The sequence below is a fragment of the Diadema antillarum genome, unplaced genomic scaffold (assembly GCF_040938485.1).
Source record: "Diadema antillarum isolate AM-2024a unplaced genomic scaffold, OU_Dant_1.0 seq00000368_RagTag, whole genome shotgun sequence".
Taxonomy (NCBI): Eukaryota; Metazoa; Echinodermata; class Echinoidea; order Diadematoida; family Diadematidae; genus Diadema; species Diadema antillarum.
In genome coordinates, this window is record NW_027271369.1 from 2,190,598 (window position 1) to 2,216,377 (window position 25,780).

At 36.1% G+C, this 25,780-nt stretch overlaps 1 protein-coding gene across 2 annotated transcripts; it reads right to left on the minus strand.

The window, feature by feature from the left end:
* Nucleotides 1-18,209: 18,209 nt before the first annotated feature.
* On the minus strand, nt 18,210-21,942 carry LOC139731295 (very long chain fatty acid elongase 6-like). 2 transcript variants are annotated; one of them, XM_071642183.1, is made up of 2 exons: nt 21,662-21,942; nt 18,210-21,539 (listed from the first exon to the last, which is right to left on the minus strand). In XM_071642183.1, exon 2 carries the CDS (start codon nt 21,507-21,509, stop codon nt 20,670-20,672), a length of 840 nt encoding a protein of 279 aa, XP_071498284.1. In that variant the 5' UTR covers nt 21,510-21,539; nt 21,662-21,942; the 3' UTR covers nt 18,210-20,669. The 2 variants fall into 2 exon arrangements, with proteins under 2 accessions (XP_071498284.1, XP_071498283.1); XM_071642182.1 differs by having other exon boundaries at nt 21,588-21,942.
* Nucleotides 21,943-25,780: the final 3,838 nt, after the last annotated feature.

A 25,780-nucleotide genomic window follows, 5' to 3' on the forward strand; every position in this document is an offset into this window, starting at 1 on the left:
CTGATTGTGAAATTATGACAATTAAATACACTGTATAGTAGTGAGGATATATTGATAAGAAGAAGAATTGTAACCAGATGAAAATGTCTATTATATATTGACGTGGGAACTCATTATGGACTCACTGAATAAATCAAGATATAACTGTGCTATCCACGGTACATTATAAGACTAGGGGTACAGATCTATTTCCCCAGGGCCTTGGTGTAACATTGCTGCTAACGAGAAACTGACATTGACACCGGTATCAGCGTAAACGGGTGATCGTGGGGTTATTGACAAAGTCAAGCGGGCCTCACAGCTTTATCATGTCACGTCCTCTTGTGTAAGACGGAGCATTTATCTAAATCAAATACTGATTTTGTAACAAGGTCACTAGATATTGCACTCACTAGCTATTATATGCGTCTATACAGAGTAGCTGCAAGCCTCAAAAATCAAATCGTATTCAGGGACGCGTCAGTAAGTTGAGCTTGAGTCACTTACACTGGTAACGCATATCGATTACTCAACATTGGATATTATACGTACATACACATTGAAAAGCAAAGAATCAAAAGAAACATCAAGGTGTGTGAAGCCCGTATAGACAATTTGTGTAGAAAGCGCATAACATCACTTCAATTGACCTGCCTTTTTTCCGACGAATTTTCGAGGAATTAAAACTGTCAACCAATAGTGTTTGTTCATCAAATACCCGAGAAAAAATTAACATAATGATTATGCGATAGTCTGTGGAACATAATATTGTCAATTGGCGGAGCATTTTATCATCATTTTGAGGACATTTTGGATACACACAAAGCAAACGATAAAACAGTGCTTCACGTATATAACGCAATTGATAGAGTAATCTATCTAAAGTTGTTCTGATATATACTGTATAAACAGTTTACCTCAGGTAAACGAAGTTTTCGTGACAGATTGTTTGAATGTTTTCTAAAAGTTCTGAGACTAACTTATTAGGTAACAGAATGATGGCTTCTGTTGTCGAAAATACACAGAATGTCTTTATTGTTTATCGCAGGATTTCAAAAGCTAGTAATTGAAGAAGGTTTAGAATAATGTCCCTTGATCAGGTCTATAGACTTAAGAGCCTTTCTCAATTGTATATAAACTCCTTTGAGGTCGTTTTTTAAGTTTAATACCCCGCTGCTCACCATATTACCCTACCATGATTGCTCGTGGGATTAACATTAATCAATATGAATGCGTATCATAAAGAAAACAATCTGTGAGCAAACCATTGACATATTCATGATTACGCATACCTAATGATACAATAACAACGAACGCAAAATTTTGATGTATTACTAATTATGATGATATTGGATAGTTTAGGAACTCTTTGAACACATTAGTAGGATATATCTATACAGTATCTGTGCTGCAGATTTTATTATTTTCCTTATTATTATTATTATTATTATTATTATTATTATTATTATTATTGTTATCATTATCATCATCATCATCATCATCATCATCATTATCAGCGTCAGCATCAGCATCATTATCACCATCATCATCATCTTTACTAGTATGCCTAACGAATACACTGAAGACTATTTTGGCGACAGCATAACCAATATTTTGACGTCACTTAAAAATAAAACAAATATGACATACTGTACATACCTCAATCCAGCCACTTAACCTTTAACGATGTAAAATTGAGGTCCTCCTCAATTGTTTTACATTCTTTTCGATACATAAGGTTCTGTTTACCTTATTCTCTGTTGTCAAAAGAAGTGTAACTTATATGTTTTGTCGAAAAATGAAATAAACTTTGAATTGAATTGAATTGAATTGAAAGACGAGCTTTTATGTTTATAGGCCACTCATGGATCAGTGCAAGCTGGAACATTTTAGGCAAGTGAAAGCAATTAGTATTAATCATTCCCATCCCCCCCCCCCAAAAAAAAAAAAAATGCCGAAGGATAAGAAAATCATTCCCCGTGGGTATCTTAATTTTCATGATTGATTCCTAGCAAATGTGATCGTGTGAGGCATGTTGGCCAAATATGAGTAAGTATCATACATGGATTTCTTTTTGCCTAGTTTTCTTCCTCTTTCTCCTTTCGTCTGGATCATCGGTCATGCCGCTGGAGGTTTGTGCCGCATATTTTATCGAGATATTAGAAAATGGATTAGACATGCAAGATAACCACTATGCAGACCTACAATTCGATCAAGGCAAATCCATAGCTACTTACTCTTCGTGATTGCAAGCATTTCCTGAACTCTTTGAAGGGACTGTACAGTACTGGTTGAGAGGAGGATTCAGGTTTGTAACATTCCTAAGTGAGATAAAGAGAAACCTCTTATAAAATATGAAAGAGCATGTAATTTTAAGAAGGATTCAACGTTTATTTGATGAAAATCAGTTTTGAAATGGCTGAGATATCCAAAAAAGAGCGATTCTAATAAAGTGTGGGACCCACGCTTTTTTACGATCGCTTTGTTTTACTTTGTTTTTGGATGTTTCAGTCATTCCAAAACCGATTTTCATCAAATAAACTTTGAATTCCTCTTAGAATAGTATGCTCTGTACTATTTCATAAATGTTTTCTTGGTATTTCACAAAAAGTTAAAAGCCCAATTCTCATCTCCACCAATACTGTACCATCCCTTTAAGGACGGTTTGGGTATTATTATGTTTAAACAGAAAAGTAAGGACCTGATGATGGACATAGATTAGAATTATGCTTCTAGGTATCGCAGGTTCAATCCAGATTTTATGTCGAGAGTGTTTAATACAATAGAAAAACTTACCCATTGCAGTTTCTATGTACTAATGCTTGCGAAGTATTTCGGCAAATGACACGTCGTGTCAACACAAACAGAATACACCAAAGGAAGAAACAGTAATTTCGTGAGAGCAATGAATTTGTATACTTGCAGCTCAACGAAAGCATCAGCGCATTCGGGCAAACACCATAAAGTTAAAACAATATATTTCCTTGGAACATCTGAAACATGACATTGAGTCGACACATCGTTAATATGACGTATAAACCACAGGGTATACTGGTAATTACTATTAAATAAGTCATAACTTTAATACTCATTATGTTTCAAGTACCAAGTGTTTTGAATCCTCCAGGGGAAAAGAATAAATTCCCTATACACAAGTCAGAAAGATTTGAGCAAACAGTAGATGATTCCTAGCTTCAAATCATCTGATAAAAACGGCTATTTCAAGCTCATGAAAAGGTCATTTGAATGTCGTAGAATATTGGTATTCAAACTACTTATCCTTTACGTTTAGATGCATTGTTCATATGAACTTTTGCTGCAAATTATTCAAATTCAATTCCACACCATCTCAGATTTGACTTTGATGAATAAAGTGAAATCCAAATGTCAGATACATGTATTGGCTATGCATCAGTCAATGATTATAATGATAGTTCAAAGCATTGTATGTATATAGTTGGTTATTGAACCATCTGCAGCTATACACGTATTTACTTTGGGCATGCAAAGAAAGGAAACTCTGAACGTGAAATTTGCTCTGGCCTTGCAAAAACTAATCGCTTACACATCAAAAGACTGCTTATCAGTGTCAATATCGCATATGTGTGTTTAGTTTGATAAAAATTGTGATGTCATAGTGATTTGACAATCTCTGTTGACAGGTTCCGCTTTAAGTGGTCCATGCACCTTACTAATCTTATCTGACTGGAAACTTGAACTCAGCAAAATAGGAGGTAAGCACTTTTAGACGCTAAGATAGAATTAAAATCTATACTCTATTTTAATTTCGTTATCATTTATTTTCAGTGGAATACGTCTTATGACAAGCCTATAGTGAAAGTAACCCATAACGTCATGATATACACAAATAGACTCACAAAGGCGGATAACTAACAATGAACGCAATCTGCAATTTTGTTTAAAACGTTGGTTTACTTTCTCGTGATACACACAATAATGATGCGACATAAACGAGCAAAAGACTAAATTAAATGTCAAAATACACAAAATATGATGATGCGTAAATGACTTCATATACATTTTAGCGCATAGCATAAATTACATTAAAATGAACGGTTCATTTTGCTTTTATTCTTTTGTCATTGCTTTCTCCTTTTTCAGAGTATTGCACAGATTTTTCCAATATTTCATGCAACCATGGTTGCTTTGTATTAATTAAAGAAATACTAGGGCTTCCTTTAAAAATTGCATATTCACTATATCAGCCGAATATAGCTTTTGACTATGTAGTTTCTGACAGAGTCCAAGTGAGAAGTCATACACTTCTGGCTTGCAATAGTTCCTTTTCATTTGCATTTTAACAACTTTTTAAGCCATGATAATCATTTCGGACGGAAAGTCTGGGATCTCATATCAAGAACAGAAAAAAGGTACAAGCATATTTTGAAATATACCAGTGTTTATAGCTCTAATTCAGAGGAGACCCTAATCCCATATTTCGACTCAAGTCACACTTTTAGGCAAACATGTATCGAAATCAAAACCTTTCGGCATTCTCTCTCCCTCTCACTTTTTTTTCTTTCTTTTTTACCCCCCCCCCCCCCCCATCCATCCCTCTCGATCTACTAGTATTTCGGAACGTTTGTCGATTTGAATTAATTTCCGTTGTCGGTATTCTATTTTATCTTTTCAAGTCCCGTCTGAACGCGACGTGTTTGTGCACCGTTGAATCTGAATCACAGAATGAGAGAGAAAAAAGGCGAGATACTGTTGAATAAAAGGCAATGTTGATCTGATCATCTACTAACTTTATCGCTATTCATGTTCTTTTTCTGTGATAGCCTATACAAACAGAACATAAATGAACTCCATAGATGAATTCACAGGCACACTACCACCTCATATTCAATGGACAGTATATACACCGTTGTCGGTTCGTTATCGCTGTCTAAATGCGTTAAACAATATTAATGTCCATATCAGCATAATATAGAAAAGCTATGGGAAGGTCAGAATGTACACAATCTATACTTATTGCTAGAGTTTATGAGGACTGTACATGTATATATCTTATGATACTTTATAATTTAAAAAAAAAGAACATTGCATGTAAAAGTAAAAAAATAGGCCTACAAACAATGAGAATATACTCCAACATGTCCAACGCGTATAATATATCATGTTTATGCGACTTTAAAAACAAACAAACTAGAAAAACTTCAAAGAACAAAATATGGCAGAGTAACAATGAATGTGGGATGAGATATATTGGGATGGGATGAGATTAAACTTTACAGAACAAGACTAGAGTCTGAAATAAGTATAGTGCTCCGATAACCAGATATCGCTTCCCGCGTAGTTGCTGTGATGAAATGCCAAAGGGTGTGATCGACAGATGAGCTTCACATATCTGGCATTGTGTGTCTATCAAATCACAAAACTGATTCGCCTCAATATAGGAAACAATCAAAAAACAATCGGAGCATCAATGCACATATCAGAAAAACAAAAATGATGCCTGCTGTCTCTGCTTTAGACGGTCGAAATTTATCTTTTACAATTTCTGAGGTGTTTTATTAACTCCAAAAATGAACTGGTAAATCAACATTGTCACTCCTCCAACCTTTTTAGAATGTTAAATTCCACACTTGAAAAGTTACATTCAACATTCAAAATGTTTAATAAACACTCAAAATGATAGATTTCACCTTTTCAGAAATGGTAAATCGAACATTTTGAGTGTTTAATATAACATTTACAAAAGGCATGAAAGGTTGGAGGAGTGAATAACAAAATTTGAATTTTGATGTTGATCTTGATGTTGATGTTGATGTATACCACTTGATATTTAGAGTACTCACTCCAAGCACTTTGTTAATTATTCATTAGCAATTTATCATGAGAAAAGTTGAGAAGTCATCTTAAAACCTCCTATCAACAAAAAACACAGGAAAACCCACTTTGTTAAAGCAGTTGTCTCAACAGCCATATAGTACACCTTGTTAAACCGTACAAATTGTACAATTTAAACTATCAGACAATTTCGAACGAGAAACCTATAACAGCGGACCTATACTTGTTGAATGTGTGAAATCTCTTCTAACGAAGTGCATAGAATAAGTGAAAAATGCTCAGACATATTTATATTGCTATGCGTCAGAGCATTGGTCTAGATATACATAGAATATTAGTCCATAAATATATAGGTGAAGATCTACAGTAATTGACAAGTCCTCAGTATCTCGTCTATCTCTTTATGAAAGAAAAAACAACAAATTAGACATTTAAAAAAAACACACATGCGAAGCTTGATTCAAACCACAATTGCTAGGAACATTAAAGAGTATTATCAGAGTATCAAACTTGAAGTTATTGGCATCAGTCCCGAGGACGGAAATTAGGTGACGACGAAGAAGACATCACTCTCCCACAGTCCTGTTTGCTTGAATAAAAGCTGTTTTTTTTTTTCTTAAAGTACACGTAGGACCTATTGCTTTTATCCACTGGTGTATGATGGTAGAGGGGTCAGATTTAAAATTGTGTCACAACCCAGCATCCTTTCAAACTGTAGATAAGAATGTACGTGAACCAGCCCGTAATAGCGTAATAATGCTTGCCATTAACTTAAGTCCTCTTTGTGCGTGTGCCCCACTGACATGTCAGACTCCGTAATTCCGTCTTTACTATAATGCTAATTTACCAAAGAATTTTATGGCGAGCAAGGTGATGTAACCCGAAAGAGGATACTTAAACGAATAAATACCTCGTACCATGCCACCCATTTCGCAGTGAAAGTTTAAACAATCCCAAACGAGATTCTAACATCCCCCGTAAATTTTAGGGGGCCTACACACATAAGGAACAACATAATTATATTCCGTATGGACAATGAGTTCTGACACTCTCTATAGCTACAAGGAGACTAAAAAAACACGTTACAGGAATCAATAATGAAACTAATGATCAAAGTTGTGAATTCTCATTAAAATTTCACCCTCATTTAGTGCACATGATATCAAACATGCAAACAAGACTTCAACAAAAAATTTCTCTTCTTTCTTTCAGTTGGTTAATATTCGTATAAAATGTCCATTACAACAATTTCATTGACACCTAAAATGCTCGAAAGCACTGAAATGATACTGTATTTGAACAAGAGTGTCTATGGCGGTAATTACACCGTTCCTACAGTAAGCTTTCCGCGCGTATTTTTTTCACGAATCCAATGGGCGGACACACACTGTCCAGCCAAGCGTTGCACGTTCATTGCGGATGTGATGTGAAAAGCCCTGTTTGAATACAGCCTTCAGATTGTAACTATCCTGGACTTGATTACTGACGGTTTTCTATCTAAAATAGTGGGGTTTTTACAAATAAAAGTAGACCTTTTATAATTAAGTTAATAAAAACATACCAGAAACATAATAAGTGATATATCACTATTACGTCATTAGACTCTATATAGCCATAACAATTATCAAAAAACACATAAGAACTAACTGAGAAAACACACACACATGTGTGTGTGCACACGCACACGCACAAACACACACAAACACACACATTAATATACACACGTAATAATCCTATAAACTCGTTCGTACACAATTAGTATTATACACACGAATCTTCACTTTTGTTTGAGGTGCTTATCGTTCATTGGGGCTCACTGTAAGATGTGTAACGTAAATTAAACCTCTCGTTATCGCTGGTGATTATAGTATAAAGTTTTCCTCAAAGGAGGATTGAAGTTAACAAGGTAAATCATAAACTACCCCCTCGCGAAGTCAACGCTCTCTCATACAGCTGTGCCTAGCGACAATGTTTCTCGCGGCTCATACACGAAGTCAATTGCTTCAGACGGGAAGCGTTGTAGAATTCATCACTGATAAATATGTTGATAATGTTAATGAGTAACCCGACTTTGCGCGGTGACAAGATGACTATACAACGGTTTCGTCATCGCATGCTTTCTTTTCCTTCACAGTCTGAAGATGTCCTGTATTCAACTTGGTCTTCTGATGAGGGACCATGGAACTTTACTCTGATAGACTCTGATAGAACTGTAAGCGACATCTGAAAGGGGCATTTCTGTTTTTGTCTACTTATGACAGCGGGGCGTTTTGAATGAGAATAAAAAGTATTGATATGGTAGTTTAATCAAAGACTGGTGTTTTTATTTTCCTTCGTACTGATGTATTTCAGGGTAACTGAAAACAATAATAATATATCAATTATTATTATTATTATTATTATATATTATTATTATAAATAAACTATTCTTTGGGGGTTTTTTGTGGGGGGGAGTGAAAAAGACGACATATAAAATATTGAGGATGGATATTTACATATCAACATGTTTGGCACAATAATTGAAAACTGTATATATGTAATCTTGCCGTGAAAAACAAAAAGGGAATGCATTATACATCTTTTATCAAAAGAGCAATGTATGAATGCAAATCCTGACATATTCTTTATACCCTTTGACCTTTAGCCTTTCTAAGGCTGACATCTACTAATCGACGGAAATGTTGACAGTGAGTGCAGTCTCCGTCGCGACTATTATACACTCCATATAAACGACTTCTAACAACGCCTTGTGATATGAGTGTCTGTATCATGAGCGCCATAGATCTCATGTCAATTACATGCGTGCCTAATGGCAGTGATTTGAATGCTGAGATGAATCAATTGCTTCATGGAATGATTATGTTACCCTTTACATAATGAAAAAAAGTAATCCGTGAGAAAAGTATATAATTATATTAAAATGTATTTATGTATAATACAACAAACTCGCACACTCATTAGTCATTCAATGTGTGCATACATAACTTTTGCCATTATCGTGATCACGGCATAGGCCTACGCATTATGAGTTCTTTCAGTAGAAGTAATGCACGCTTATACCATGAAGAAGCAGTCAGCATTTACTGCCCATTATCAGAAAACGGATCATGTGCATGTGCACAGCTCCTTCAAAGCACGGCATGTGTTGATTTCGTTCGACCCTCTAAGTGATAGCTTAGATCACTTTGATAACTTAAATCATCACAAATGCCACGATGAAGAAAATGAGCTGCCACTAGATATTCGGAAAACTCACAATATTGATACATTTTAAGTGAAAGTAAAATCACATCTCTTTAAACTTGCATATAAGTAGTTTGTTTTGTTTCATATTGTTTGTTTGGTTGTTGTGTATTGCTTTCTGTTTGGGCCCTACCATTTTCGATTTTCACTTCTAAGCGCTTTGCCCACTTCTGTGGATGTAGCGCTACATATTGTTATTATACGTCTAAGATCACTGTGTAAATCAACTTGTATAATATTCATTTCCCCCTGTTAAACTAATCAATTCATTGTGTATACCTGCTGCAAGCAAACACATCTAGTGCGGTGTCTGACAGAATACGTAGTATACTCGCAAATCAAACGCTTCATCAATGTCACTTTGACGTAAGGGGGGGGGGGGGTTAGGAAGCTATACAAGCACTTAGCATGACAAATCAAATTTAGCTTACTCTTCTGGAAAGTTTGACGAACCCGTCATTATTTACACTGACCAATAGGATTAGATATACACCATGCACCACCACACAGTAATCGACAAAGACAACATTTAAACACATCGCCTTTACCCTCCCTTTGTCCATTCAATGTTTGTTTCGCTTCATTCGACCAGCGTTCGTGAAAGCGAGACAGATTGAACATGTTTGACTTTGTAACGTCGGCGTTTGCAGAACACCAAACGCATACCTGAAGTTGAACCTTATGAGTAAATATACGTGCGAGTATTGCAAGAAAGCTATGTTAAAAAGTCAACACAATTTCTGGCTCTGGTATTTCTTTTTCTGAACCAGAGGAATAAAAGAAAATCGCCAGACTCGATGTCCTTGTATACAATTACGAATACAATCCGATCACACTAAAAAACACGAAATCTCACATGATAGATCATAGACAGCTAACCAATAATACCAAAGCATCTTATTGACCGATTTCCTACATAATCAGCTTAACAAATTGGACCAATAACACACCAGTTGTACCTACAAAATAATCTTAATCGGACGGCCCTGAAAAGTTTATTTGTCTATAGTAACCATTCTCTTATTCCAACAAAACTCATTTTGAATATTTGGTAATTGGTGTTCGATAGTGTGACTGTCTTGCAGTCCTGCGATTAATCATAGACATCAAACGACAAGACTGAAGAGTGTCTTGGCTTATGTTTGGTTTCTTTGACAAATTGAGGCATCTTCATGTAGCTATTAAGGATACAGTGCAATGTGGAGAACGCCTTCAGACAAGGCCAAACTCATTAGTGGACTGACTAAAAATAAAGTGGCACCCGTTGAACTAGATGATGTACTGAATTAAAGTGATGATAATAATGATAACTAAAATTAAAACCTCTCCCCTCTATAAAGTTTTGCTGAATTATATAAACAACTTTTGACTAAACAGGGTACAATTTCCTTGCGAAATCTCACCGAAAAAGAAAACTTGGTGGAAATCTATGAGCAGGCAAGCGAACATGAGACATACGATTCTATAATCGTGGTATTTCCTCGTCTATGTCACCCGACTGGTATCGCTGACCTGGCTATTATGGGAAGACATGTGGAAATACAAAATTCCATATTTTCATATTTTGTTCAACGAGTTTATGGATCTTCAACGTTTTATCATGCTTGTTTTGAATTACTCTGATATGTTCAAGTTGGTTTGAACATTATTTATACTGTAAAGGCATTATTCACCATTTATTTTGTAGATGAAACCCAAACCCAGCTTTAAATAGTGCTTCAAAATAACTCTAAAATATGAGTTAGGGATATAAACTACCAATGTAAGAATTTGAATCAGTATATTAATCAGTATTAAGTTTTGTTAAATATACACAATATACACAATAGTTATAATAAAAAAATGTTTCTAGACTAAACCGTTCACCATTATGATTTGATTGAAAAAACAGTGATATCCTCTTATATTTTAGGCTTTATTGCGAAATTTTTATATGGCAGGATGTTTTGTGAAACAACTGACCTACACATATGCATCAAATGTGAAATCACTGCTCCCAATGGTAAACAATACCTCCAAGATCCTGATCCCCACGAGAAGAAAACATTTTTTTTTTCTTATGACTGTGCTTCATAGGGGGAAGTTTGAAAGCAATTTAACCAAGGCCATTCTTGGTGACATTATTTTTAAGTAGATGCCCTTTACTTTTATCTCTTCATAGATAAAACCAGATAAGATTTTGTACGAAGTACGACACCAAAGTACACTGAGAGACTCTTATTTGCGGAGTATCAATACCAGAAAAATGAGAAATCTGTAATAATAATACAAAATTAAGAAATTTAGACTTTAAATATTTTCCGATATTCTGAATGTACAATCTCTTTTTTTTTTTCTTGAGTACGTTTCATTATTAAACACATGTCCATATATGTTATTGATTGCAGTCAACTTATTTTCAGCCATTGGTCGAGGTTAAATGTACACTGCAAAAAGTCCGGTGTTAAATAGTGAACACCGAGCTGGTGTTAAATTTTCGGTGCTCATTTATGGTGTTAAATTAACACCTCCGGGTGTCATTTCCAAATATAAAACTGTTTTTTGAAGAGTTTCTTAGTAACTGCACTTCTTGTTGATTTTTTATTTAAACAAGACGATCAAGAATTTTACATCAAAATACTAGATTTTTGAAAAAATGTGAAAATAAATTTACACCACAGTAACACCAGCTGGTGTGGTCTCTTATTGAAGCTGGACGGGTGTTAAACCATTGATATTAACACCAGCAATATCAAATCAACACCATGTAGTGTCATTTTTTAATTAACACCAGTACAGTGTCAAAATATCACCAGGTACAGTGTCAAATTAACACCACGAAGTGTCAGGTGAACACTTGTCAACACCATCACAGTGCATTTTCTACACCTGTGGGTGTGGTCCTCTATTAACACTTGATCGGTGTTAAATTTAACATTCATGGTGTTAAATCTAACACCGATGTTTCTACAGTGTATCTTTATGATAAACGAATAAGTGAAATGAATGAGAGATATTTGCAAAGGATTTCTAGAGGACTTCCATTCGAAACCACTGCAGTGCTCTTCAGTCCCAACGTGGGTCATCATTCAAGTTTCTCAAAGAATGAGAAAGCCTTAAAACACTCTCTAGAGACAGTTAGGAGAGTTTGATTCATGAGAGCAATTTTTATGGCGCGTTTTTCGATTAAAACGTGCTCAGTGCACCTGTGTCTCTCGCTTTCATCTGATACGGAATATGTGTTATCTGCATGTATGTTGTACACTGTATATGCAAGATTTTTATATCTTCGTATTATATGACATGATTTTGCAAGTGCCATGGTGGCAAAATAAATCTTGTAGGTATAATTCAACTAGCTGGTGTTATATATTAGTGTACATGTAGTATTTGCAGCTGTTGCGAATTAATACATACATAATATATATTTTTTATGACTTGTAGGTATATTTGCTGGTCACAAGGGGGGGGGGTGGGAGAAATAATCGTAGATGTGTGTTTGATACGTGTGTTTTCATCCGTGTCTATAGTATGGTGGGAAGCATTTTGCACGCAACCAACGTGATGTTTTCCCAGTGTGTGTGTGTCTGTGTGTCTGTGTTTAATTACTAGGACACAATTAAAATTCATAACAGAGTTTTTTGTTGTTTTTGTAAAAAAAAGGAGAGAATGATAATGGAAGGGTGGATCTCATCGGAGGTGCAGGGTCACGTGATCCAGCGGAGATGGTAAACTAATCAAGTATTCGTGGGTAACAACATGGATCAAACGTTGTGACATCACACTGACGTACTCATTGCCAGTGTTCCTGTTATGCGTCGATAATCAAACCATAAAGTGATATCAAGTAGCAAACAATAACACCTCATAAAACTCTGTCCTGACATGGTTTCTTTTTATGGGTGCAGTATACCTAAAAGTGGTGATAGTCATTAAACTACAAAAGAGTTATTTGGCCGGGACATCATGTAGCATACGCAGTCATGCTCAACAAGTATGCACTTTGTAATGTGTACATCATGCATGATGCAAGGCAAACAAGCGCCAATTGCTCATGCTGATTGCGCCCTTTAACGCCGTCGATCTCGCGAAGTAAATGGAGAGGAAACTGATTAGCACATGCTCAAATTTTCGCTGGATTTGTTTGAGATCTATTATGCTTGTCAACATCTTCAGACAAGAACTGGTAATCATGCACCATAAATAACAATAACACTATACTGCTATACGTTCAATGTGATGCAAGAGTCAGTCTATCTAATACTTGCAGTTCATCTTCCCTTAAAGAAAATTGTAATTATACACTTTAATTTCCGCACAGTGTTTCACATCAGAGCTATTTTAAGATTTAGAAACTACTTTTGAATCTCATTTCCCATCGTGTGTATTGAACATCTGTGTTTGGGGGGGGGGGGTTGCCCTTTTGTTTTGTTCTGTTTTGACTTTTGGCGATACTTCTCTTTTCTGGGAGCTTGGTCAAAGTTGATACATTGTACATCTATTATAGCATATATATAGTATATATATATATATATATATATATATATATATATATATATATATATATATATATAATGTGATATTGTATTATATTATACATTATATTATATTATATTATATCATATCATATCATATCATATCATATTATCATATGTTTTCCTATTGTGACAATTGACAGAGGAAGGTATATGGGACTTGTTGTACAGTTATTGAATGATTACTCCTTCTTATATAGATACAGAACGCGCAAACTTTCGAAACTCAGTCCCACAGTAGTATCAAGATTATATCTCTTCCACCTCCCTGGTGGTACGGTGTACGACTTTGTTTCAGTTTTTCTTGTTATTTTGGAGATGCGCCTCAAATTCTAAGGACTGCAAAGAGAACAATGCCTCATGAAAAAACGAGAGTACAACTCGAGTGTCATAAGGCGTTTTCTTAGAACTTATCAACTTAAGAAGTCAGCACACTTCCTTGATATTACATGTATAAAGTACACTCCAAGTTAAGATATAAAGCATAAAATAATATCTGCGCAATGGTGGGAGCTTTATTAAAATCAGACAATCATGGAATCTTCACATGTTTTTGTTAAATGAATGATATCGATGACAGACGTATCATATTAGAACCTGAGCAATGTTGAAGATGCGATTTATTTACTCCATTTTCAAGAAAAAAGAACAATCATTATATAGTGAAAATATAGAGGGCAATGAAAATCTGACTTAGACATAGCATCGTCTCATCCAATGTGTATTCATAGCTGTGATTTTGATCGGCATCATGGCTTTATGAAAACATGTGAAACTTTAAAACCCCTTACGTTTTAAATTTTGAGCCACATTGTAGTTAAACACCCATTATTCTCTTCCTTGATTTCACTCTATCTATTCATTTCAGTCTTGAGCATATATATGATATACCGTCATATTCTCAGAATAAAACAAAACCATATTGACATTATATATATATATATATATATATATATATATATATACACCTGTATATAGCTTTATATCTTTTTCAGGTCGGTCTACAGTGTGGCTCTCTCTCTCTCTCTCTCTCAAGTTATCCCTTACCCAAAGGTAATGCTGTTCACTCAATCTCTTTGTCTGACGCACACATACTAGTACACACACATATAGACACACACACACACACACACACACGAACTAAAAATTATTCAGGTGGGTAAACATAGCAAATGTCACAAAGCTGCATATTTTTGTCACATCTTAGACTTTTATTCAATTTCCTGTTCTCTCTATCTTTCTCTATCACTTTGAAGAGCCAGTGCTTAATAAAACAGAAAAAAAAACATTGAAGTTACATGGCACGTACACACATTGTATACCATGCAGAGCTTCTCTTGACATGCCATCTCTCATTAGCAAACCAAATAGATGTTTCAGTGAAGACCTGGCAGTCTCTTGGAGCATAAACACTATACACCATCCAATACATTTACAAAGTGTTTGTTTGCCTTATATTAACCCGAATTAAATGCCTTTGCATGTACACTGTAAATAGGCAGAGCAGAAATATACAAAGGCAACATCCTTACTCTTCAACTATCAAACAACAAAACGTACTCTTATCTCAAAATGAGGAAAAAACAAAACACAAAATGGAAATCCATCAAACCTTGCTTAATGCATGGTGGTCATTGGACACGTTTCATGCGTTTAACCCCTAGTAAATCAACGTATACTAACAACTTAGAAATGAATGTCTGCATCATATTCAACAAACCACGTATCAAGACAAAAATGACTGCATCGTTTACGTTATCTGAACCATTCCCTTAGATGACGGGAAGCTGTGTTTTCAATCGTTGCCATCGATTGAAACTCATATAGTATACTGTACCTCTTCGAATTTTATACCCGATGTCTGAAAAGAGAAATTGGGTGTTCTCTTGAAGCAAATACCAATTCATCTCTACGTCCGACATCAAATGCACTTGCAGTAACTTAAATAATTATAATGAGGCCATGGATTATTCCCATAATCATTATAAAGACATATTGAAATAGATGCTTAATATTTGCACAGACTGAATATAAAAAACATTGCATTTTCCATTGCTGTCCTTTTTAACACACGTACAAACTTTTTTGACATAAATTCAGTGAGAGTACAAGGGTTCAAAATACAAGCTGCATATAATGAGATAACATGACTGCAAATAAATTCATCTGACAAAGAAGCCAATTTTGTCATCATCAAATATATATGCATTTGTGGCATTTGCAAAGCAGACTTGTAATGTATAAGGAGCTGCATCATAATAAATAAACAAAACAACTTACTTTTTTTGAAATGTTTCAATACATTCTGATGCTTAATTTGACTTTTTCACGACAAAACTTTGTGGTCAAGCATTAACTTGCAAACACAGGTCATGGTATACAGAAGGCATAATATACAAGAATGTTATACTTTTACTGCCAGTCTCATATATAATATTTGTACCAAAAGCAACCAAAAATCAAACACACACAGTATGATAGAAAATGGCAATGAAAACTCTTAGGTCGTGCAAAAGGATTGCAAGTATTCATATTATCCATAGATAATACTTGTAGTGTTTGTAGAGCTGAACTTCATACATATTACGTACAAGAACAATTATTTAAGATCAATCAAGAATACACGTGTGGACATCTTACTGCAATAATCACACTTTCTTAAAGGAATTTGAAAGACGTGTACATACTGTGAAGCTTAACTTGCATAAGCATAAAGATATAAATGGACATGTGGTAGTTTTGACGTGTATACATACTCATATTTGCCTTTAATCACACTTTGAATGGCCTAATTACATAACACATGATTATCAAATCTTGGTACATTGTTGCACATCCAGTATGATTTTTTAATAAAAGAAAGTTGCATTGCTGGCTCCTCAGTAAATGAGCAACAGAGTGACATAAAGTGCAAAGAGTGAACCTACAGTAGTGGCTGCTTCCACAAGATGGCCACTTTTGAAACTGAATGTGAGAAAAAAAAAAAAATGGTGGCTCCAGAACACAAAACAGGCCATTTGTGGCCTTAATGACCTAATGCGTATACACTTTGCATTGGTGCTCATACATGGTATGTGTTGTTATTTTGGGTGAGATGATGCTATTGAGAGTTGGAATGGTGTTAACTTGCATGGTGCCTGAAGCACTGCTGGTTCTCATGTAACGGGACTAGGCACAATGAAGTTGGATAGCAGCGTGCATGTGTCTCATCCTTTTCATGTCTCAGTGGCTGAGACACACAAGATTATCATATAAATCATGTTTATCATAATTTCCATGGCCTTCATCTTGAAGAGTGACTGAAGAGCTGGGATTGGGAGTGGGCGTGGCTAACATGAACCATTTCACTGGATCTGACTTACACAAGTTAAAACTGCAACTATTTTTCTATTAGACAAAGCTGGTAATTAGGGCTAGTAAGAATAAGTACAGTTGTAGTACAGTCTACCTTGCTTAAGTTGACCTCGCGCAAGTCGAATAATTGCCTAAGTCGAAGGCCTTTTCAAGTCTCCTTCTCTTTATACTGAGTATTCTATTGATTTTATTTCCTCATAAGTCAAATTTTCTCTAAGTTGAAGCGATTTCTTCAGTCCAAATAGATTCAACTTGAGGGAGGTTGACTGTATGTACAACTACAGTACATCCTAAACTGATAGGTTTAATCTTATTCAACAGGTCAGCTGAGATCACACATTATAATTATTTACGCTGAATATCCAAGAAAGTAAGTAATGCTTTTGCTGTCATCATGCACAGTTGACAACAGTAGCTGCACAGTCATCGACAGGTAAAATGAAACAAGAGACAATGTGAAGAACATTAACAACAAGCAAAAGCAAATTTGGCATGTGATCATTTTGGTCTCATGAAGCATACATGATATGATTCGGTGGTCAACCATAACTGCCTTACAAAACAGTCCATAGGATTTTACCTGTGCATGTGACAAACCAGTCACAGTAATGTTATCCAGAGAGTTAATTAAAGGTCATGGGGTACACAGAGAATTGAAGGAGCTCTGATCATTATACAGTACCCCGTATTCACGACCCAGGGCTTTCATAGATCATTGTCTTGCTCTTCACACAGACCTTGGAAAGAGTACTACCCAAGAAACACTCCAAGGTTCCTGTAGAAACTTTTGCTGCTCTTAATGAGTTTTAACACCTTCATCTTTTAATGTAGAGAGAAATACATCTGCATTGCAAAGAAACAACAACAAAAACCTGTGCTTATTTAGTGACATTCAGCATATTACTGTACCTCCTTACAGTTGAATGCACTGATGAGTTCTTAGGAATGTACAGGAACAAATACTTTGAGCAATGCAGCAAGCCGAGGTAGGAGGATGGCACAGGTACTTAACTGCTTTAAAATCTACCAAAACAGATGCGTTCGTACGATACATCAAAAACCCAACAAAACCTAAAGGACAACATTTACACATATTCAGTGCCCTTTTAAATGATGTGAAAGCATGCATGTACATCATACATGTGTACACACATGTGGGATTTGAATTTGCTTCTGTGCACATTGGATTTGAATTTGGCTCTGTGCATGCATTGGGATATAGAGATTTTCATCAAGGATATAAGAAAGAGCAAGTTACTAGTACATTTATATAGAACACTGCTTTGCTTTCCATGATGTTACCAACTGCAAATCAGTAATACTTCTCTTGGCAAAGTTTCATTATATTCTACCCTGAAACACAGTAATACTTTCTATTTGCTTTATATGGCACTCGATGCAATTTATTGTTATGCGACGCTTGGGAAAAAGGCAACATATTGATAGAAATGACATACTGTATAATGAAAAATGCTAGGAACAATGAGGAAACAAAGTTCACTAAATTCATTAAAAAAAAACCAGTGAACACTAGCCACATGCATAAGATGACACCAATTTCAAATCATTATATTCTGAAATAATCCAAGCAGGATGAATTGGTCATTTGGGCAGTTGATAACATTGACTGCCTATGATAGGTTTTGGTTTAATTAACAGGAAGAGCGGCTAGAGCATCAGCACATGAACACTCCTTGCCTTGGAATGCAGGAGAAAGTAAAATAAAACTGTCAAACCTCCTCTTTAATCCAAAAACTTACTCCATCTTATCACTCACTGGAAAAGGCCAGAGCATTAACAATAACACTAACAATTACGACCATACTGCTTGTGACTATTTCAAGCTCTACAGTACAATCATTCATTGGATTGATACAAGCAGAGAAGTGGGATCCCACCTTCCCGATACAAGCCTAGCTTTATGCATGTACATGTACACTGTAGCACCATCCATTGACGTGCATTTCTTGCTTGCCTCTGTGAGTTGCAATCGCTGTATAAATACTCGAGTTTGGAAGTGGATCGATATGTTTTACCTTCAGCTCACATATCACACAATCGTTTGGCATATTCTATCAGATGTTTGTAATAGGTGTGATGAATAATTTGGCAATGCGTAAACAAAAAAGTCATAATGGTAAATGGTATAATATTGCTGCACCATTTTACATCATGCAAAGCAATTTGAAAACCTTCATACATAATGCATTCATGTACATTCAGTTGGTGCTTTGCCAAGATATTTTGCTTTAAAGATAAAGTCCATCTTTGAATGAAAAAGATCATAATTTACATATACTTTTTTTGATACTATAATTCCCAGTCTCATAGCCATCATGAATTGGAAGGGGAAGAGGAAGAGGAGACATCGGTTTCCATGGGAACTCTGCCTGGAGCATCCTCACATCCATGTGTCAAGATGGCTTCCACACAATGCTTACCAAGTAACATTATGCAACAGACTGCTAATCCTACTGAAACCACATACAAATTGTAAATGTTGGTTAACATGCATGTCCCAAATGTCACAACTAAAACTAAAGACACCAAGAAGAAAATCCTCTCCCTTACAATGGCATGTATTCACATTCTTTTGCAGAATTATCAAGGTACATGATAGAAGTTTTCTTCTACACTGTACTACATCACCAAAACGAAAAATAAACTAAAAATTTAGCCACCATATTCAGTACATGTATAGTGTGTACTATGGAATCACTTGCTGCCTGCTGGCAAATGTGATAGATAGGGCCTATCTACAATGTCCTTTAAACCTTACATCCAAAGATATATCATTTACTCAAGGCAAGCAGTTGAACATCTAAGATTATGAAGTACCAAAGTTAACTGCCTAAATCGAAGACCATCTCTCATGATTGAGATACACTGTACATCCATTTTCAGTGCTGTATCACCATGAATTGGTGTGTGATAAGGTATAGCAGGTATGTCCTTATATCAGGTATGAAAACAAGATAATATAAAAGGAATGGAACCTGTCAAAATTACCTCGTTAAATCAGGTACCTTGCTATATTTGACCACGTCCTACAAGGTTCCACTCTGTTAGTATTAAGGTCCAAAATTTACACACTGCTTGTGAACTACACCTGCTACATGTTTTTTTCTCTCTCTTTTTAAATCAAATACAGTACACATTGAGTGCTGTACAATGTACACTGGAAAAAGTTATATCTTTAGACTATTCACTTTCAACACACAGTACCTTTAAGTTGGAAAAATATACGGTACAAAATGTTTTGGCTGCCAATTGTATTATAATCAAACATATTTTTGTGACCCTTCTTTGAGTGATAAAATAAAACACTACTGGCATCAGAAATTGGTCTACATTATGGAATTGACGATCTTGTAGCGTGTGGAAATTGTTGGCACATGATTTGACCAAATCAAGTTTATTATTTCTATTATTGTTTAAGAAATAAACTAAATAACACTGTAGATCCAAAGTACAAACCATTAAATCAGCTTTACCTCATAACTTTGACAGAGGCTAGTTCGTCTAAGCTGTATATTGCTGTATCTTATTCATTCAGATATTTGGACAGAAAACAAACAACTTTCACTCCACTTAAAGTTTTGGTAGGCCTATTTTACTAATCTGATCAGAGAGAGAACAGTTTCACAGTTATCAAAAATCTAAGGTTTTTATAATCCTTCAAATCTCATCTAAACTGCTCTTTACTTTTTTTATATATATAAATAAGGTATATCATAATGTACATAATAAAACCTGACCAGGACATTACTCTTTATGAATCTTTTTGGGCATATCTCGATTAATGTAGGTCTTGTAGAAAAAGTGTGCAAAGAGCATGAAATAGCTGAAGTACATGAGAGACGCATATTTGATGTTGTCTTGTGTTGTGGAACAATGCTCCCCCCTCCTGAGCAGCATGTATGCGTATATATTAACCCAGCAGCCTACGATCATCTGGATGATCTGGATTGAGGTGATTGATATATTGATCCAGCTGGGTATGCGGGCTATCTTGGAGGCACGGATGGCATAGTAGGTGTACATGATGGCGTGGACACAAGCATTGATGAGGATGAAGTATCTCCCTGGAGCAATGTAGTGAGAGTAGCTGTACCAGGAGTAAAGGAGTACGGTGATGTGGTGATACCAGTGGAGGAAGATGAGGCGCTGCTTGCGGAGGACGATGAAGATGGTGTCACCAAGCTCGGGCAGTTTGCTCAGGACGAATAGCCAACACCAGAAGCCGCTGACACCTTTGTAGAAGACAGGATCGCACATGGACGCCTTCCAGCCGTACTGGCTGACGAAGAAGTAGCAGTCTGCTATAAGCCGTAGGGCACATATCCAGCTGAACATGGCCAGCATGAGTGACCATGCGGTCAGTGCGTACTGGAGGTTGTAGCGAGGACGATTCTGCATCCATGTCTGCAGACCAAAGATGACCACAACATAAACGGCACAACAGGTGAATGAGAGAGTCCAGTTGTTTTCAAACCATGTTATCTGCTCCTTGTAGTTGAAGGACTTCTCAAATTCGAACACGGTGCTGTAATTCTTGTTCAGACGCGTAGACGCATCCACCGGCTCAACGGTAAGGGTAGACATATTGCGGCAATTTGTGGAAAATATGGTCAACTTGAAGAGAAAAGAACAAAATTAATACAACGATTACTGCTTAACTACCTCCTCAATGTAGAGCACAGATAAGATATGCACAACAACGTCCAACTAACTGTAGATGTTCAACTCCAACACACCAGCAGCTGATCTCAGTGCCAGACGGCGGCACGACCACATGTGCTCATAGATGATCGGCGGATGTCGGGCAGGGTCAGGTCGAGGTGGTGCTGGTCAGGTTAGTTTTCTTCGGTGGGCTTTGACTGTGAAAGAAAATCAAGAGATTGTGTCCGATCACGACAAAAACGTAAAACCTGCACCAGTGGTATGTGTATGCTTAGAGGATGTAATAATGGTACTCCAAATTAGAAGAACACTCCTCTACCACAGCGACCCGTAGCGGAATCACACCCCGTATGGAGCTATTCAAGCTGCTTTTCAACGTGCTCTCTCAGTAGAGAGTCAATAAGACCCAGCCCTTATGAATATTCCGGTACATTGTAATTACGGTAAACCTGACGTGCCTGTAGCTGTGACGCTTGATGTGTATACGCCCACAAAATTGAAGTCTATATCTCTTTCACATTTATATTATGTTCTTTTTTACATCAATTTATCGAAATAAATAATTTTAAAATACAAATTCAGAATTTTGTGTATAATTTTATTTTATAAACATTTATATCTCATTTTATAAAGTATTTTAAGAACAAAGACTGTTTTTCCGTAGGGAGGATGTATAGCACTTCGACGTATCTACTCAAGCGAAAGACACCATCCGATTGGCTAGTTGTATCAGGTGGTGCGATCGAGAACGAGGGGCGGAGTTGACCCAAGCGAGGGTAGCAGGTGAACGCGTGAACAGTGGTATGCATATCGTTTATACGCGGTTTCCCATGGCAATGGGTACTTCAACAAAGTAGAACTGCACTGAAATATCAATAATGATTAAAAATAGTCCAACGAAAGTTGTCCTTATCTTCTGATATCATTTGCTGATATGGAAACACCAATAAGCTTTTATTTGGGCGACACAATATTTCAGGAATAGCATTAGAACATTCTGATGCTTTGTCGCTTGAGTGGATATAATTAATGTCATTCAACGTAGCACGTGTAGCTGTAAAAGTTTGTTGACCTTACAAGTCTCCTCCTAGTTTCGCTGCTCCCTTTTTGCTTCAAAACGTTCATGTTTACGGCATGAAATATGCACTGTCCTCCGAATTACCCAGTGTGAAATCATTCTACAGATCTGTTTCTAGAAAAGACCTTGTGATCACGAGCTCAATGACGATGATGTTTATGATGACTACTGACTACATACCTGGCACCATAAGATTATTTCTATTATCTGTTACACACAGTCTCGATCCTCCAATCTTGTGGAGTCCAGATGCAGTTCGAAAAAGCAAAACAACAACATTCCCCCTTCATGTAGGCCTAGTTGCTTGTTGTTCTGCTGATTTTTTTTTTTATTATTATTTTCAGGCTTCATCTGCCTTTCATTTCTCTGTCAAATGTCATCACTTAATGGAATAAATTATTTCATCGCAACTGATTGACAAATTCCTCTACATCGACGTAAATAAGCACTGAATTGATCAGTGTGTACGCCCATGATTTTTATCATGGCTACTACTAAAACACTGATCAATTCAGTGCTTATTTACGTCGATGCAGGGCAATTTTGTCAATAAGTTGCAATGAAAACATCTCCACGGAAGAATTTCATGAATTTGAACAATTCTTTCATCTTTCCTGTACACATTTCATTTATCCCTTTCTAATGGTTTTGACGAGATAAGATGACGAAATGAAGACTGATCATCATAAATTAATAGTTATAGCCCTGTAAGCTCATACGCTCACAAAAAATTAAATAATTTTGCTGACATCAAATTCATCTTTTTTTTAAAGAGCAAACATGGGCAATGTGTAATGGAATGCTTAACAACGGCAACGTTTGCAATGAAACTTTGTAGTCAGTGTGACTGTGATCGGCGGCCACCCAATAATTATTGTAAGGCCAGGATGATCACTTATTAGAACGTTTACTGGATTCGGAATATACGTACGTAAAGAGCATCGTTGTTAAGCAAAAACTTGCACTGCTGTGAAGTATATCATTTTCATGTTCATTTTCATTTCAATTCAGAACATTCTGATTGAAGAAGAATTATAGGCCTGTAGAATGCGATCGTTAGCTTTTCTCGAGGGCGGCAAAAAATAGGCCGCCTAAGATTACCGGCATGCGCATGATTTTATTGTTTTGTGTCAATTTAACAAGAATCTCAACAACCTTCCCTTGGAATTGTCTTTATTTCTGTTATGTTTTTAGTACAGTATAGAGTGTGAATAGCAAGTACGTGACAAGGTGTCACGCTCCTTCTTACGATTCCATCTTATGATGCACGGCCCATTTACACTGTCTGCGTCAATCTGTCAGTGTGTGTGTGTGTGTGTGGGGGGGGGGGGGGGGGGGGGGGGGGGGGGGACTTGAATCGTGCGATTGGAGCCGTTATACGCCAGGGAATTTATAAATATTCATGATTTAAAGTTTGTTGAACCGTTCATTTCGCTGCTCCCTCTCGTACGATGGCATGATTTCCAACAAAGATGAACATCCTGTTCATCGTAAGATCCTCGATAAAGGGAATAAACCAGACAATGAGGATGAATATTTCATTCACGAAGTAGGCCTATTTGCTAGGTTTTATAATACATCATTAAAACATTGTACGAGATAGTTCGCTCATCCTCTTCGCCATTGCTGTAGACGTTACAATACGTGTATCTCTAATTTCATTTTCATATTCCCACTTATCATTAAAATTTCCAATATTCGAAGTTATATTTAACATCCACCAATTTATCATTATCATCATTGTTGTCACTGTAAATATTATCACTAGTATTGCCAGTATTATCATTATCATCCGTTCATTATTATCAGCATTTATTAGGCAGATTCTAACAAAAAAGTGCTTTATAATTAATGTAGGGCCGACTATTCAAGATACAATCGTTGCATAACTAAGTATTGGTTGTAGATATCAACATTAGATCCTATGACCTCTCCATCCATCTCGTTGTATTGCATCGCACGACAGAAGAAGAAGAAGATTTAGAAGAAGGTTGTATATACCCGGCTGGCGCTGGCTGGCTTGGCGTACCGATTTGTCCATATATCTTATCCTGGAATTTGATATTGACAAATTGATAGATATTTGTGCATTCACTTTTTGTTATTTGCAATGTGCCTGCTACACCTAGGCCCTAATTGATTTCAGGCGAATGGTACAACTTTTACGTGAAATGATCTAACGAAACATCTAGCGAAGTGATAAACAAAGTAATCTTTAATCACGGGTAAAACACAAACTTGACTGCTTAATTTACAGATCTGATTTATTTGTAACTTTTTCACAACAACAACAACAACAACAACACGAAATGATCATAAGTCTCAACGTCAGAATGACAAGATGCACACTGATTATTTCCCGTAAAACCAAAAGAAAATAACTTATCCTGAGGTAGTATAGTGTATAAAATCATCATACATGTTTAATTTTTGTTTTATAAGAATATTTTATTCTTCATCAATGGAAACAAATTGTACACACAAATTTATACACATTTTTTACATCAACTTCGCAGTCAATTTCATCAACGGGAACAAATTATACAAACCAATTTATACAAAATGTTTATTCAGTTTCGTAATGCTTACACTCTAATGCATTTTTTTTCACCAAACATAAAACACAATTCATATACAGCAATACCTCTTTTTTACGACTTTTTTTTTTGCTACTAAACACACATTCTCTTTTTAATTAGCATTTCATTCATTACTTTCCTCTCAATATTCATTCTATCCACCTTTAGATATCGATATCAATTGATTGAAGTTTATTCCTACAAAAAAAAAAAAAAAATCCACCCAGACCACCATACTAAACTACCCCGTCATTATTCTCCCCTTACTCCTCTACTCAATCCCCCTTCAAAATCACCCATCTCAACAAAACCTCAGGGGCCTATTTTATGACATGCATATTATAATAACACATAATATTTCAGTTCGAGTGCGTTCAAAGGCATTTCCTAGTGGATGTGCAGGCCCGTAACTAGGGGGAGTTCAGGGGTTTCGAACGAACCCCTCCCCTAGCGAGCAGGGTCCGCTTGAACAAAGAGAAAAAAAAAAGAAAAAAAGAAGTGAAAACTTCTTCCCAAAGCTCCAAATACGACAGAAG

Coding starts and splice junctions, on each gene's coding strand:
- LOC139731295 (XM_071642183.1), bottom strand. CDS start 21,509: ATGTCTACCCTTACCGTTGAGCCGGTGGATGCGTCTACGCGTCTGAAC.